The sequence below is a fragment of the Ailuropoda melanoleuca genome, chromosome 12 (genome assembly GCF_002007445.2).
Source record: "Ailuropoda melanoleuca isolate Jingjing chromosome 12, ASM200744v2, whole genome shotgun sequence".
NCBI classification, from domain to species: domain Eukaryota; kingdom Metazoa; phylum Chordata; class Mammalia; order Carnivora; family Ursidae; genus Ailuropoda; species Ailuropoda melanoleuca.
This window is the reverse complement of record NC_048229.1, coordinates 24,037,734-24,053,448: the sequence shown is the minus strand read 5'-3', so window position 1 is coordinate 24,053,448 and position 15,715 is coordinate 24,037,734. Positions and strand designations below refer to the sequence as shown.

At 50.3% G+C, this 15,715-nt stretch overlaps 2 protein-coding genes across 2 annotated transcripts in view; both read left to right on the top strand.

Moving 5' to 3' along the window:
- Positions 1-59: 59 nt before the first annotated feature.
- On the top strand, positions 60-9,383 carry LOC105234361 (zinc finger protein 239-like). Its single transcript, XM_034638039.1, is given in 2 exon segments — positions 60-87; positions 1,946-9,383. Coding segments are annotated over 2 exon segments (1,050 nt in total). The 3' UTR covers positions 2,968-9,383.
- A 1,687-nt stretch (positions 9,384-11,070) lies between these two features.
- ZSCAN22 (zinc finger and SCAN domain containing 22) overlaps positions 11,071-15,715 on the top strand; it is an 11,145-nt gene continuing 6,500 nt past the window's right edge. Inside the window, 3 exon segments of the mRNA XM_011234610.3 lie at positions 11,071-11,186; positions 11,882-12,071; positions 14,924-15,376. Coding sequence (XP_011232912.1) covers positions 14,977-15,376 — 400 coding nt within the window. The 5' untranslated portion in view covers positions 11,071-11,186; positions 11,882-12,071; positions 14,924-14,976.

The window sequence follows — 15,715 nt, the reverse complement described above, 5'->3', positions numbered from 1 at the left end:
TTCCTAATTACAAACCAGATGTGACCTCCAAGCTGGAGCAGTGGGAAGACCCCTGGACTATGGAGAGAGGTGTCGCAAGAGGTCCAGGTGAGTGAAGTACGGGTCTACCAGATCGGGTGTTTTTAAAAATTAATCCTCTTCCCCCCAGCTTTTTTTGAGGTATTCTTGACAGATAAAAATTGTATATATATATATTTTTTTTAAAGATTTTATTTATTTATGTGACAGAGAGACAGCCAGCGAGAGAGGGAACACAAGTAGGGGGAGTGGGAGAGGAAGAAGCAGGCTCATAGTGGAGGAGCCTGATGTGGGGCTCGATCCCATAACACCAGGATCACGCCCTGAGCCGAAGGCAGACGCTTAACCGCTGTGCCACCCAGGCGCCCCAAAATTGTATATCTTTAAAGTGTACAACATGGTATTTGATATACATATACATTCTGAAATGATCACCACTGTCAAGCTAATATCCATCACCTCACGTAGTTGCGTTATTTATTCCGTGTTGAGAACACGTACAATCATCTCCTTTAGGAAACCTGAGGTATACAATCCAGTATTGTAACTACAGTCACCATGCTTCAGATCAGTTTATTTCTCCTCCTGGGCAAGGAGGTGCAATGTACATCCAACAGAAAAGAGCTAGTGCAGGAGCCTGAAAACAAACCCGACAGTCATTTAGCGGTCACTCCCCCAGAACTGACAGCTGCTAATCTGCCTTCTGCCTCTATGATTTTTCTGTTCTGACCTTTCATATAAATGAAGTTTATATAAATATATTCATATAAATTCATTTATTTTTCATATAGTTACAGGCCATACTACATGTGGTCTTTTTGTGTCTGGCTTCTAACCTCGGGGAATAGTGCTCTATGAACACTCATGTCTAGGTTTTTGTTTGAGTATCTGTTTTCCATTTTGTTGACCAGGCCCTGTTGCGGTAAGGGTGTGGTTTTAAAACAGCCCCAATGGCAGCTGACAAGTGGGGTGGCTTTCAGTGGCCTTGGCCTGTGCCTTTCTGTGTTCTATTCTACCACTTTCCTTCTCTACTGTGCGGAAGAGGCTTGACAGCAGGCCTGTGGCCACCATTCTTGGAAAGGCCTGTGCAGGGTTGGCTTTGGCTGGTGTTTGGGAACTTGGATTATGGGAGGTTTCCCACCATTCCTTAAATGATACGAGTGACTCACTGCACCTAAACCATTTGAACAAACAATGTGGTTTATACTGAATGCCTGCTTTCCTTCTGGGAGTCTGGAATTTTGGTACATGCTATATAGTGGGTGCATACGTGGCCAGCCCCCAGTAAAGCCCCGGGCACTGAGTTTCTAACAGACTGTAGACTACACTTCATGTGTCAGAATCCAGTGCTGGAGGGGTTTGGTGCACTCTGTGTGACTCCACTGGGAGAGAATTCTGTCCCATGTGCCTTCTCCCTTTGCTGAATTTTGCCTGTTGTCCTTACTCTAATCAGTCACAGCCATGAGTATGGCTCTTTGTCGAGTCCTAGAAGTCCTAGGGAATCACCAAGCCTGCGGTGGTCTTCTGAAAGCTGATCCATTCACTCTTCTGTCCTGCTGCAGGAATCCTGTTGAAAGCCGCAGGTCTGCATTGTCCCAGTCTGGCTGCTGAGGTTCTGTCCATCCCCCTCAGATTGGCAGTGCACATTCAGGTTAAGGCTTGAGCATGTTTCTTTGCTTATTTTTCAGACTCAGAGCCTGGGCCCCAAGCTGCATGGCTGCCTCTAGAGAAGGGTACTCTGCCTCAGGGTCAGATGACAATGGGACTCACAGGGCAGGATTTCTGGCACACCATCCAGAAAGAAGTCACAGAGCATGGAGGCCAGGTGGCAGAGAGACAGTGCCAAGCAGTGACACTCAACCAGGGGAAGAAGAGCCCAGGGTGGAGCCTTGCAGGGACTTTGTCCTGGCACCCATTCCTCACTGAGCATCAGGGCAATCCTCCAAGGGCTCAAGCCACATTGACAAAAAGGGCCTCACCTGCGTTTCAGTCCTAGATCAGGGGCGCCCCTGCCAAGAAGAGAGTGTGTGTGTGGAAGGCCTCAGCCCTTTTCTAGACCTTAGTCACCCACAAGGAGCTCCCACTGACGGGGGCACAGTGGTGTGTGGTTGGTGGAGAGATGCCTTTGGCAAGAACACATGCCTTGTGAGCTTTCAACAGATTCCCCATAAACGGGAGCCCTACACGTGTGAGGAGTATGGGAAGGGCTTTGGACAGAGCACACGTCTCGTTCAACACCAGAGAACCCACACTGGCAAGAAGCCGTACACGTGTCGGGAGTGTGGACGGGCCTTCAGCAAGAACTCGTCCCTTGTTAAGCACCAGCGCATCCACACAGGCGAGAAGCCCTATGCGTGCAGCCGCTGCAGCAAGCGCTTCCGAGAGAACTCCTCCCTGGCCAGACACCAGCGGGTGCACACGGGCGAGAAGCCGTTCGCCTGCGGTGAGTGTGGGCGCACCTTCAGCCAGAGCACTCACCTTGTACAGCACCAGTGAGTCCACACTGGGGAGAAGTCATTCGCCTGTGGTGAGTGCGGCAGAGCCTTTGCTGACTCCTCAGCCCTCCTGGTCCACCACAGAACCCACACGGGAGAAAGGCCTTACGAGTGCCGCACGTGCTGCAAGGCATTCAGCCTCAGCTCCTTGCTGGCCGAGCACCAGCGCTGCCACACGGGAGAGAAGCCATACGCATGCCAGGAGTGTGGGAAAACCTTCAGCCAGAGTTCGTCCCTCAGCAAGCACCTGAGGACACACACAGGTGAGAAGCCATATACCTGCAGGGACTGTGGCCATGCTTTCAGCCAGAGTTCCTCCCTGGCCAAACACCAGCGCATGCACACTGGAAAGCGGCCTATGCATGTAGAGAATGCGGAAGACCTTCAGCCAGGGCTCCTACCTGACCCGGCACCTCAAGATCCACAGCGGCGAGAAGCCGTTCATATGTGGTGAGTGCAGGAAACCCTTTGGCGATTCTTCAGCCCTCGTCCTGCACCAGCGGGTGCACACAGGTGAGCAGTCTTCAGCCAGAGCAAGTTCCTCACCCAGCAGGAGAGGATCCACACTGGGGAGAAGCCCTTTGTGTGTGGCGACTGTGGAAGGGCCTTCATGCAGAGCTCCTCCCTCACCCTCCACCTCAGGACACACACCGGGGAGAAGCCCTACAAGTGCCACGAGTGCGGCAAGGCTTACATCCAGATGTCGCACCTTACTGAGCACTACCGGGTGCACATGGGGGAGCGGCCCTACGTGTGCAGTGTGTGCAGCAAAGCCTTCAGCCATGGCACACGCCTCGTGCAGCACCAGCATGTCCACACAGGCGCAAAGCCCTTCATATGCAGCCTGTGCCGGAAAACCTTCTGCAAGACTGCGGCCCTCATTCTGCATCAGAGGGTTCATGCTGGACAGAAGCCCTTTGAGTGTCACAAATGTGAGAAAGTCTTCAGCCAAAGCAGATCTCTGGCCCAGTATCGGAAAATTCATTCCCAGGAGACACCATGTGAGTGCAGTGAGTATCAGAAAACCCTCTGCAGCTGTTTCGTCCTCATCCATCAGTGAACTGGGTGTGTGCCAAACATGGTAGAGACCTATCTGTCCTTGGTGTGGTGGTCTTCATGCAGTGGAGGGTCCTGTGAGTGTCAGGAACTCCAGGCCAGTGCAGAGCAGCCCTCTTGCACATCATACGCCCTCTCTGCAGGGTCACCGGGTTGGGTGAGGAAGCCAGAGCCTTCAAGGGAAGCAACAGCCCCTCCATTTTCCATCATACAGGTTCCCACAGATGTCTACCAGGCGGTAGGAGAGATCCACAGGTGTGGATAGTCTTCTCAGCAGGTCTGGAACAGAGCTCATTTCAGTTTTTGCCAAGGCAAAAATGAAAAAAACAAAACAAAACACCTTAAAAAGATGCTTTTTGGGGGCGGCTGGGTAGCTCAGTCGGTTGAGCGTCCAGCTCTTGGTTTTGGCTCAGATCATGATCCCAGGGTTCTGGGAATGAGCCCCGCGGCCGGGAGTCTGCTTCCCTGTCTCTCTCCCTCTGCCCCCACCACCTGCTCATGCACTCGCTCCCTCTAAAATCGGTAAGAAATCTTTAAAAAATAATTTCAAAAGATGCTTTTTCAGTTGTTTGTACCTTGTATTAACTCAAGCCATATGGTTTTGTTTGCTCCTCTGTCAGAAAGTAAGGTTTGTGACGCTGAAACGTGCTGTGTCACAAAGTCACAGTCTTTATTTTATTTTATTTATTTTATTTATTTGACAGAGAGCACAGGCAGGGGGAGTGGGAAAGGGAGAAGCAGGCTCCCCGCTGAGCAGGGAGCCCGGCATGGGGCTGGATCCCAGGACCCTGGGATCATGACGTGAGCCGAAGGCAGATGTTTAATGACTGAGCCATCCTGGCGCCAAAGTTGCAGTCTTTAAAAAGACTTTATGTGTCATTCATCAGCTTCCACATGAGGACTTCATTAAAATCACTTGAGCCAGTGACTTTCAAGTAAGACCTTAGCACTTCGTAAGCACTTATACACATTATTCCATTTCATCCTCTCAGCACCCCCGGGATGCAGATATTTTTATCCCCACTTCATAGACAAGGAGCTGAGATTTTTTTTTTTTTTAAGACTTTCCTATTTGAGGCGGGGAGGGGTAGAGGAGAGAGAATCGCAAGCAGACTCAGTACTGAACACGGACCTGACGCAGGGCCCGATCTTAACGACCCTGAGACTATGACCAGAGCTGAAACCAAGAGTCAGACGCTTAACTGACTGAGCTACCCAGGTGCCCCAAGGAGCTGAGGTTTTGAGAGATTAAATCACTTTCCTTAGGCCCCCAGCTAGAGGCCACTCACATCAGGATGAAAATACTAGAGTTAGCATATGGGGACAGAGGGACAACAGTCCCTCCATCCCTTTCAGCATATGCAAGGGGGTATTTACTGTTAAGGAGGCAGCTCTAGGGGCGCCTGGGTGGCTCAGTCGTTAAGCGTCTGCCTTTGGCTCAGGGCGTGATCCTGGCGTTCTGAGATCAAGGCCCACATCAGGCTCCTCCACTGGGAGCCTGCTTCTTCTTCTCCACTCCCCCAGCTTGTGTTCCCTCTCTCACTGGCTGTCTCTCTATTGAATGAATAAATAAAATCTTTAAAAAAAAAAAAAAAGGGAGGCAGCTCTAGAATTTAATATTCTCTTGAGACTGGGAGATGGCGGTGTGATTGGGTCCAACCTGAAGAAGCAGGTTGAGCCATCTGGCTGACTGGGAAGCCATTGCTCAGTCCAGATGTTGGTTACACCCCTGCTGGAGCCATTCCTTTGTTCCATCACAGGTGTGAGCCTTTCACTTTCCTGCACAGCTTCACTCAGGGGTTCTCTGTGACCATCAGGTTGTGGTCTGGCCTTGCAGCCCCTGCACTCACCCACCATAGCCCATCTTTCCGGGTTCATTTCCAGTCATCCCTGTATTGTCCAAGCCCAGCTTGTTTTGGTCTCCCGTCCTCAGCATCAGCTCCAGGGCACCTCCTCACTGGCTGAATCAGAAGCAGCCTGTCCTCCCCTCATGTCCCCCACGGCAGGATGAACGTTGTGTTGTCATTGTCCATGTCCTCATTTAGAGCCCACCCTGGACCCAGAGCCCCTTTTTTATTATTATTTTTATTTTTTAAAGATTTTATTTATTTATTTGACAGACAGAGAGACATCAAGAGAGGGAACACAAGCAGGGGGAGTGGGAGAGGAAGAAGTGGGCTCCCAGCAGAGCAGAGAGCCCGATGTGGGGCTCGATCCCAGGACTCTGGGATCACGCCCTGAGCCGAAGGCAGATACTTAACGACAGCCACCCAGGCGCCCCCCCAGAGCCCCTTTAGCACACACCTGTCTCAGGTGCCTCTGTAGACCCATCCCCTGGCATGTGGCAGGGCCAAAACTGAGAGGGAATGAGTGAGTGAACCAGTGAGACAACACAAAATGACTGCAAGGAAGTCCCCAAGACCACCTTCAGGCTTAGTGACTCACTAGGACTCCTAGAACTCAGAAAAGTCTGCGATATTGTTTATTACAGTGAAAAGGATATAAATATAACCACAAAAATAGAAGGTACATAAACTGAAATCCAAGTACAAGCTTCCGTTTGTCCTCCCCCAATGTAGTCATACAGACTCCTTAGTACTCCCCACTAGGAGTGACAATACACATGGAGTATTGGCAGCCAGAGAAAGTGACTCAAGCCTGGTGGCATTTACTGGGGGTTGGCCACATAGATATGGAGTGCCTGCATGACTGACCTTAGTTTCTGAGCCTCCAGCTATCTCAGAGATCAGCCTGGTAAGAGTGTGACTCCAGGTCCCATCATAAATCATGCAGACTGTCTGGTGCAAGCCTAAGGCCCCCAGTAAGGAAAAACACTCTTACCAGGTAGGATATTCCAGGGGCTTAGAGGTTCTCTCAGGAGCCAATCTCAGGGGCCAATCCATTCTTTGTAATGTGCAGTTTGGACACCCCAGGTCTACTGAGTTCTACTCTTTGCTGCACAGTGACCCAGCACAGCTGGTGACCAGTGAGGCCTCCTCACCCAGCCAACTGCCACAGCTACTACTGCAGCACCCGAGAGAGAAGAGGCATCAGCCAACTGGAGGTGGTGTCAGTTGGGTTACTCAGGATTCTCCCAGAAGAGACAGCTTGGTTTTGTAGGGACAAGGCTGCCTCAGGGGCTGCACCTTCAGGAGAGCATCCCATGTGAGCCCCAGGGACCAGGCTGAGAGGCAGGAGAGCTGGGCAGCTGGTGAGTCTCTGAGGTACTACATGGCATGGACGGGGCACGCTTGCCCCAGACCACTCACTCAGCCTCTGTGTAAACAGGGACCATGTCTTGGCAGCAAGGTGGAGAGACGAGGAGGGATGTGATAGCACCAGCCCTCAGCAGTTTGCTTCCTTCCCACGGGGTGGTCAGGCCTAAGAACCGCCTAAATCCAGCTCCTTGGGCTTGAAGTCCAGCACTACTGCAATGAGCTCTGGGTCTTTACTCTCTGCCTCATGTTCCTCGTCTGTAAAATGGAGATGGTGACCCCCTCCCTGCGAGGATTTAACATGTTAACTTGTAGAGAAAGAATATGTCCAGTGTGAGTGTTGTTCCACCAGGAAGCAGCTTCAGCCTGAGGCAGGTCAGTGATGGTCATAGACTGGCCGCAGTTGGGCGACGAGAAAGAAGTGCAGCCAACAGCTAGCATGAATGGCCCTGCAGGAGCGTGGCTGGCGGGGCGGGGGGAGAGGGCCAGTTGTGGAGGCACAGGCTTTCAGATGGGAAACACCTGAGCTTTTCTGGCACCTGATGGTCAGGGCAGAGGCTGGCACAGCACCACACAGAAGCAGGGCCATAACCACAGAAGGTCCCTGGGGCAGTTCATTCTACCCTTAAGGCCAGACAGTCTTTAGCTGCTTTGCCCATTACTACTGATGGCTCACCTGTGTGTGTCTCATATCAAACATCTGTGTGTAAAGAGCTGTCCAGACACTGCACACAGGGCAGGGGAGCTGGGGGCACTGGCTGCAGGATGCAGAGGCGGGGCATCCAGGACCAGCCAGACCATCCTGGGGCAGGAGGCAAGGAGTCCATGGGCCCTCAAGGCTCTCACTTCACTCCTTGGGGGGTGTGCATCTGCACCTGAACACACCCTCACAAAACATCCCACAATTGCACAAGACCCTCTCTGTGACCAAACTGCAGTCAGGCTCTTCTGAGCAGTTTTTGATGAGGCCTCAAACCTCAAGCTCCTGTGGCCTTCATTATACAGTCTAGCCAAGTCAATTTAGTAAGAATCTCCCGCCCTCTTCTTGCCTGGAAAAGGATCCTCAGTAGGATCTCTTCTGGTTCCCTGAGTAGGCCTCCGGAGCGGCAATGTCTTTGAAGGCAGAACCCCATGAGATCTCTTTTCTGAAGACCTCCATTATTACCCCCATGATGAACTGCAGCAGGTCTTTGAATATGCTCTGTGGTCACCTTCCTTGATCTGAAAGAGACCAAGATCACAAATGTCAACTTTGTTGACTTGCTAAGCTGAAAAGAAATCAAAAGGATTGATGAAGTGGATGGAATTACTGGCTCAATTCTTCACCCCTCCTTGTGTACATACCCTTGGCCATTATTTGTGGTTCCTCTCACTAAAGGCAGCATGGATACCTCTTCCTTGACTTTGGGTGACCATGTGACTTGCTTTGGCCAATAGAATCTGAGTGGAACTGCTAATATGTTAGTTCTGAGCCTAGACCTCAAGCCTGTAGGCATCTCTGCCGTCACCGTGAGACAAATTTGCCCTATGAGCCTTACAAGACAAATGCAGCAGAGATGGACCCAACCTATAGCCTGGAGCCAAGCCCAGACCAGATTAGCCAATTCTTAGACTCATGAGAGAAATAAGTGCTTACTGCTGTCGGTCACTGAACTGTTGTTAACTATTCATTACAGAGCAATAACTGAATGATACAACTGCCAAATTAAAATGAATACTCCCTGAAAAAGATGGGGTTTGAATTCTGGGGAGAGGATGAGAAAGAGAGGCAGAAAGGAAGAGACGAGAGTGTATTCAGGAAAACCCAGAGGCCTAGAGCACTGGTCCAATAATCAGAATAAGCATAAAAGGTGTCTCCCAAACTCTGGGGTAATGGAGTGGAAGGGCCATGGTGGGTATGGAAAGTAAGTGAGAATCCAGTTAAGCAGCTTCAAGCAAGGGAACATTGTCAGTCTGCCATTCATTCATTCACTCATTCATTCATTCATTCTTCAGCAATTCTTCTTGGGGCTCCAATCTGTGCTAAACACCAAGGATGCCCTGGCCTCAGGTCATAGAACAGGCAGGACTCCTCTCAGTTCTAAGAGCACACACTCCCAGTCTGGACAGAAAGGAAGGCCCTGAGGAAAGCTTCCATTGACTTTCCAGGTCACCCCACACCTACTGTCAGTCCAGGCTCGTTACTTCCTGGCACGTGGGTCTCCTCTGGCTGTTGCCCTCTCTCCCCTCTCCTCAAAAGCCTCCCAGAAAGTATCCCCACACTCATACCAATGCCCCTTCATCCCACTATAGGCTGAACTGGGTCCTGCCCAAATTCACATGTTAACATCCTAACCTAACCCCCAGTATATCCCAGAATGTGACTGTATTTGGAGACAGAACCTTTAAAGAGATAATTAACATTAAATGAAGTCATATAGGTGGGCCCTAATCCAGTGACTGGGAGGGAGAGAAACCAGGGATATGCTAATAAGGAAAGGCCATGTGAGGACAGAGCAAGAACATAGCCATCTACACAACAAGGAGAGACGCCTCAGGAGAAACCAACCCTGCCAACACTTTGATCCTGGACTTAACAGCATCAAGAACTGTGAGAAAATAAATGTCTATTGTTTAAACCACCCAGTCTGTGGTATTTTTTTTATGGCAGCTGTAGCAAACTAATACACTCTCAGGGTCCTGAGCCAGCCTTGCTCTCCCCTTGGATGCTGCACTTCAGCCCATCAACCCTGTCTGCTCCATCTTCAAAAGAGATCTATATCTGACCACTTATCAACACCTCTACCTCCACCATCCTGATCTGACCCACACTGCTCCCCGGGATTCCAGCAGCATTCACCTCCTAGGTCTCCCTGCCTCTACCCTCACCCCAACAGTTTTCCCCTGTAACAGCCACAGGAATCCTACAAAGAGCTAAGTCATAGCACAGTCCTCTGCTCAAAGGCTTCCTATGGCTCCCACCTCTCTCAGGGTAGACATCAAAGTCCACACATGGCCTATAAACCCGACACCATCTGCCCCCATGAGCCTCCCCATTCTGTCCCTATCCTTTGCTGTCTCCTTCCCTCGATCCACTCCAGCTGGGCCACCTTGCCTATACCCACCTCGGGGTCTTGGGATTTGCATTCCATCTACTGAAACAGTCTGTCTCTGTCCTCTATTCAGGACTCGGTTGAGATGCCAACTCCTCAGAAACAATTTTTGTTTCCTTGATTACTGGCTGCCTCTCCAACAATAACATCAGCTCCATAGAGGCAGGCAGTGCCTGTCATCTTCACTGCAGTGTCCCATCTGGAATGGCACTGGCCCTTACTGCTCAGTATGTATCTGTGGAAGGCAAAAGGTGCTCATTCTGGCTGCAGGCAAAGGTCTGATGAGCTGAAGGGGACATGATCACAGGCTGGGGTCAATAAGCATGGCCCAGGGCAACCTCAAAGCCTCATCTGCACACAGGCTGGGCCACCACACTCTCTGTCCTGGGTCTCCAGCTGGAGTCTCCTGCTCAAACTCTCTCACACACCCACATATACACACAGAGGACATGTTCTCACATATAAACACAGATCCAAGCATCCACACTATTACACAATCACATCCATGATCACAGTCGCAGTCATGGCAGCAACATACAGTAATCATACACAGTCTGGGACCTTCCTGCTCTATCAGGCCCTCCTGGGCACCGGCACCAGACAACATTACACAATGCGACAACCACACTGTGCTGCAGGAGTATCACACATGGTGACTTAACAGATCTCTCTCTCACACACACACACACGTGGTCATAGAGAATGACATACTCAACCTAGCCTCTGGGGCACCTACAGTCACACAGGACAAACACGTGGAATCACCTGTATATGGTCACAAAAAACAACACACACTACACACGATGCACACCCCTCACACTGACACCCTCACCCCTCAGCCCCACGCACCATGCACGGTTCCGCCTCCCAGACAGCCCCTGGCCCAACTCTCCATTCCCCGCCACCACAACCCCACAATGGGCCAGCCTTCTATCCACTGCCCGCCCAGACTACAACTCCGGGCGTGCCCCGGAGGGGCGACGCGTGGCCTTCTGGGGATTGTAATCCAGGAGGACGGGAGGCCGGCGTGCGGGTTGTGGAGTTTGAGACGCGAGACCGGCGGAGACTTGTGCTCCTGGCGAGAGAGCGCGCCTGCTGGACAGCGAGACGCATTCTGGGAATTGTGGTCCCGGCGAGCGGGCGCGCGTGCTGGACGCGAGGCGCGTTCTGGGAATTGTGGTCCCGGCCAGCGGGCGAGCGGGCGAGCGGGCGCCTCCGCTGGACGGCGCGGCGCATTCTGGGAGTCGTGGTCCAGGCGAGCGGGCGCCTCCGAGTGAGCTCACGGAAGTGGCCGGCGCCGCGCGGGTGAGGTGAGTCAGGGTGCGGTGGGCTGGGGTCGCGGCGGGAGAGGAACGCTCCAGGCCCCGAAGCCGCCGGCGCTCGCTGCGGCCTGTGCAAAGCGTGCGGGACCGCCCCGCCGACAGGGACTGAGGCGCGGACCACAAGCGGCGCGCCTGGAGGGCTGACTGACGGACGCCCGAACCGAGTGTAGACCTCCCTGACGGAATGTGGGACCGGCTGACTGGGATGCAGCCTGAGTGTGCTTCAGCGGCCGCCACATCGCGGGTGTGCGTTTCTGGCTGACGGCTTGATGGGTTGTGTGGCTGACGAAGATGGTGGCTTGAGCTTCCGAGGGGTGTTGTGTGATGTTATGAGTGAGGGGGTGGGGGCGGGGGTGTGGCTGGCCGTGTGATTTCAGGTGTGACCTCGAGCATCCACCGTCTGACGGGCTGAGAGGGCGGCTTGGAGACGATGAATGACTGTCGAATGCTCCGGTGTGGTGGCGCTGCTGTGACGGCCTGTGATTACTGGACTGCGGATGACACCGAGAAATTTTGTGTGCCGCGGTATATTCTGGGGTATGGGTGACACTGTGCCTGAGATACGGTGTGTGCGTATGACTATGGGATTGACTAAGATTTTGTCAGGCCTACTGAAATTTGGGTGATTTGCAGAGAGTTTACCAAGTATGTGATAGAGACTTTGTGCTTTGCCGTGTCTGCAGCTGGAGTTGTTTGACAGCCGTCACCCATCTGTGGTTGCGGATATGTCCCCCAGCACCTTCGGCGTGCATAAGTCCGGCAGGAGGCTGTGGAGTCAACAGATTGGTTGTTCACCACGTGTTTGCTGTGCGCCGGCCTGTACTAGACCTTTGTCATGGCTCGCCTTGGGTAACCTTGCAGCAACCCTCTGAGGTAGGTGCCAGTTATTACAACAGCTACACGTAAGGACCACTCTCTTCAGTTGGTTAAGCACTCATGGGTTGGGGACCTTGACCTGATGTGAGGTCAGCACCTAGGGGGATGGGCTAATGCAGGTCCATGTACATGTGTCTCACAAGACATCATCAGAGATTTTCCAGAACAGGAGCTCCCGGGATACAAAAGGGAGCTTGGAATCTTGCTGCATATATTGTCATCCCTGCCATTCCTCTTCCCCTTCCTTGTACAATGATTCCTCACATCTGTGGGTGACCATGCTTAGCCTGTCCTGGTCCCTCCATTTGCTCAGCACCCGTTTACTGTGCACTTGACATAGGCCGTGCCCTGGGCACTGTTGCTCCAGCATGCCCAGTCTCTCTGGGGCAATGTGGTTAGAACCAGAGCTGGGAAAAGAGAGACCCAGGGCACTCAGGATACTTAGCTTGCTCCCAAGTGCTTGGACAGCTCTTGGAGGAGATGGCAGGTAAAGTGCAATCTGGAGGACTAGTAGAAATTAGGTGCAGAGGGAGATTTTAGAACATGAGAATAACAGGGACAAAGGCTGAAAAGATAGGGTTGGGGATAATGGCAAGGACAAGGTGACAAGAGGTCCAAGTGAGCTTCATGGTGGAGTTAGGGGCTAGAACACAGTTTTACCAGAAGTTGCCAGCTGCCACTGAAAGGTTTCAGGATTGGGGTCTTATTTTACTAACATTTGCTTCTCCCTGTGCCCCAGGGCATGGCTCAAGTGCCAGCCAACATTTGTTATCTCTTTTGGGTTATAACCATCTTAGCGGGTGTAAAGTGGTATCTCATTGGGGTTTGATTTGCATTTCTCTGGTAGCCATGATGTTGAGCATCTTTTCATGTTGCCTGTTGGCTCTCTGTATATCTTCTTTGAAGAAATGTCTAGTCAAAACTTTGCCCATTCTTTAACTGGATTATTTGTCTTTTATTATGGAGTTGTTTACATACGGGTTCCTTATCAGATATATAATTTGCAAATATTTCCTATCATTTTGTGGGTTGCCTTTTTGCTTTCTTGATGGTGTCCTTCAAATCATGAAAGTTTTTAATTTTGATGAAGTTGTTTATCTACTTTATCTTTCATCATTTATCCAGGAAGGCTTTGCACTTCTTTAAATTGAAGTTAAATTAACTTACAATATTATATTGGTTTCAGCTGTACAACATAGTGATTCAACAGTTATATACAGTATAAAATGATCACAATAAGTCTAGTTACCATTTCTTTACCATACAAAGTTAATACAGTATCATTATCTATATTCTGTTTGCTATACATTACATCCCCATAACCTATTTATTTTATAACTGGAAGTTTGTACCTCTTGATCCCTCTCACCCAGTCCCAAACCCCCTTCTCCTCTGGCAGCCATCAGTCTGTTCTCTGAATTTATGAATCTAGGTTTGTTTTATATGTCCATTTGTCTGTTTTTTTAGATTCCACATGTAAGTGAAATCAAATGGTATCTGTCTTTCTCTGTCTGACTTATTTCTCTTAGCATAATACCCTCAGGGTCCACCCGTGTTGTCATAAATGGCAAGATTTTATTCTTTTTTATGGCTGAGTAATATTCCATTATATATATGTACCACATCTTCTTTATCCATTCATCTATTGATGAACACTTAGGTTGCTTCCATAACTTGGCTATTATAAATAATTCTGCAATGAATATAGGGGTGAATATATCTTTTCACTTTAGTGTTAGTGTTTTCATTTTCTTCGGATGAATGCCCAGAAATGGAATTGGTGGATTGTATGGTAGTTCTGTTTTTAATTTTTTGCATTATTTTTAAGTTTATAAAGAACAGTGACCAAAATTAACTACGCTCGGTCACAAACCAAGTCTCAGCAAATTTCAAAGGACTGAAATTGACTAAAGCACATTTTCTGAGCACAACAGTCTTAAACTGGAAATCAACAATAAAAAGACACTAGAAAACTCCAATTATTTGGAAATGAAAGAGCAGATTTCTTTTTTTTTTTTTAAAGATTTTATTTATTTATTTGACAGAGATAGAGACAGCCAGCGAGAGAGGGAACACAAGCAGGGGGAGTGGGAGAGGAAGAAGCAGGCTCTTAGCGGAGAAGCCTGATGTGGGGCTCGATCCCATAACGCCGGGATCACGCCCTGAGCCGAAGGCAGACGCCCAACCACTGTGCCACTCAGGCGCCCCAAAAGAGCAGATTTCTAAATAACCCATGGGTCCGGAAGAAATCACAACAGAAATTAGAAAATATTTTTAACTCATTAAAGGATCATGAAGATGCAACATCAAACTTGTGGGTGTGCAGCTAAAGCTGTGTTTAGAAGGAAATTTATTAAGTACATCTATTAGAAAAGAGTAGAGGAAGAAAGTCTGAACATCAATTATATAAGTATCTATCTCAGAAACTACAAAATAATTAGCAAATAAAGTGAGGGAATGACCATGTAGCTACCTGGGGAGTGTGTGTGAGATAGGAGGGAGACCTGGTTCTGTGTGGGAGAAGCAGACTGACCATGGGCTCAGGCTTCCTTGGTTTGTAGCTCAGCAACTCCCCATCCCTTCAGTATCTGGGAAACTTTGGGCAAATCTTCTCCTTTGTATCTGTTTTCATATCCATAAAATGGAAAGGAAGTTCCCTCCTCCTGAATTTGTTGTGAGTTTTAAATGAGTTACTATGTGCAAACATTTAGAATGGTGCTTTTGAGCATCTGTGTCTCTGTGAGAATGAGTCACATCTCACAGGCCCCCAAGTCTGCATCTGCCCTGCTCCTCAGGTATGAGCAGAGCCCCAAGTTCCACATGATGACAAAGTTCTGGCATTCCTGCAGACCCAGTTCCAATACTCCAGCCACCCTGTGCCTCCCTTTTGTGCTGCTGCTTGATGGCCCTCCCCAAGAGCCCTCTGAGCCCAATGCCCTGGGAACAGGATGGCTTCCTACGCGTGAAGGTGGAGGATGAGGAGCCCAGCCTCTCTGAGATCCAGGAATCTAGCTGTGGCCACACTGCCCACCCTGAGGCTGCACGTCTTCGCTTCCGGCGTTTCTGCTATGAGGAGGCATCCAACCCACATGAGGCCCTGGCCCAGCTCCGTGAACTGTGCCACCAGTGGCTGCAGCCCGAAGCACACTCCAAGGAGCAGATGCTGGAGCTGCTGGTGCTGGAGCAGTTCCTGGGCGCACTGCCCCCCAAGATTCAGTCCTGGGTGGGTGCCCAGTTCCCCAAGAGTGGTGAGGAGGCTGCCATGCTGGTGGAAGGTCTGACTCGGGCACTCGACAAGAGAGGTGAGGGGGAGCAACTGGTAACTGTTCACAGCACACTGGGGGCAGAGCCTGGACTGGAATGTGGGAGTGAAGGTTTTGGGCTTGGGGTCGCTCACGCACACGCTTGTTGTCACCTTTGCACCTCACCCAAACTCTCACACACTGTGCTAAGCAGATCTGTTTCGATTGCCAATGACTGAAAACCCAGCTCAGACTGACTGAAGAAGCAAAGAAGGGAGGCTTCGTGGCTCTATCCAGGAGATCAGTTGATGGTATCAGGACTCTTTTTTTTCTGATTCTGTTTCTCAGTTGGGTTTGCCTACATTAGCTTTTACTTTTTTTTTTTTTTTTTTTTTTTTT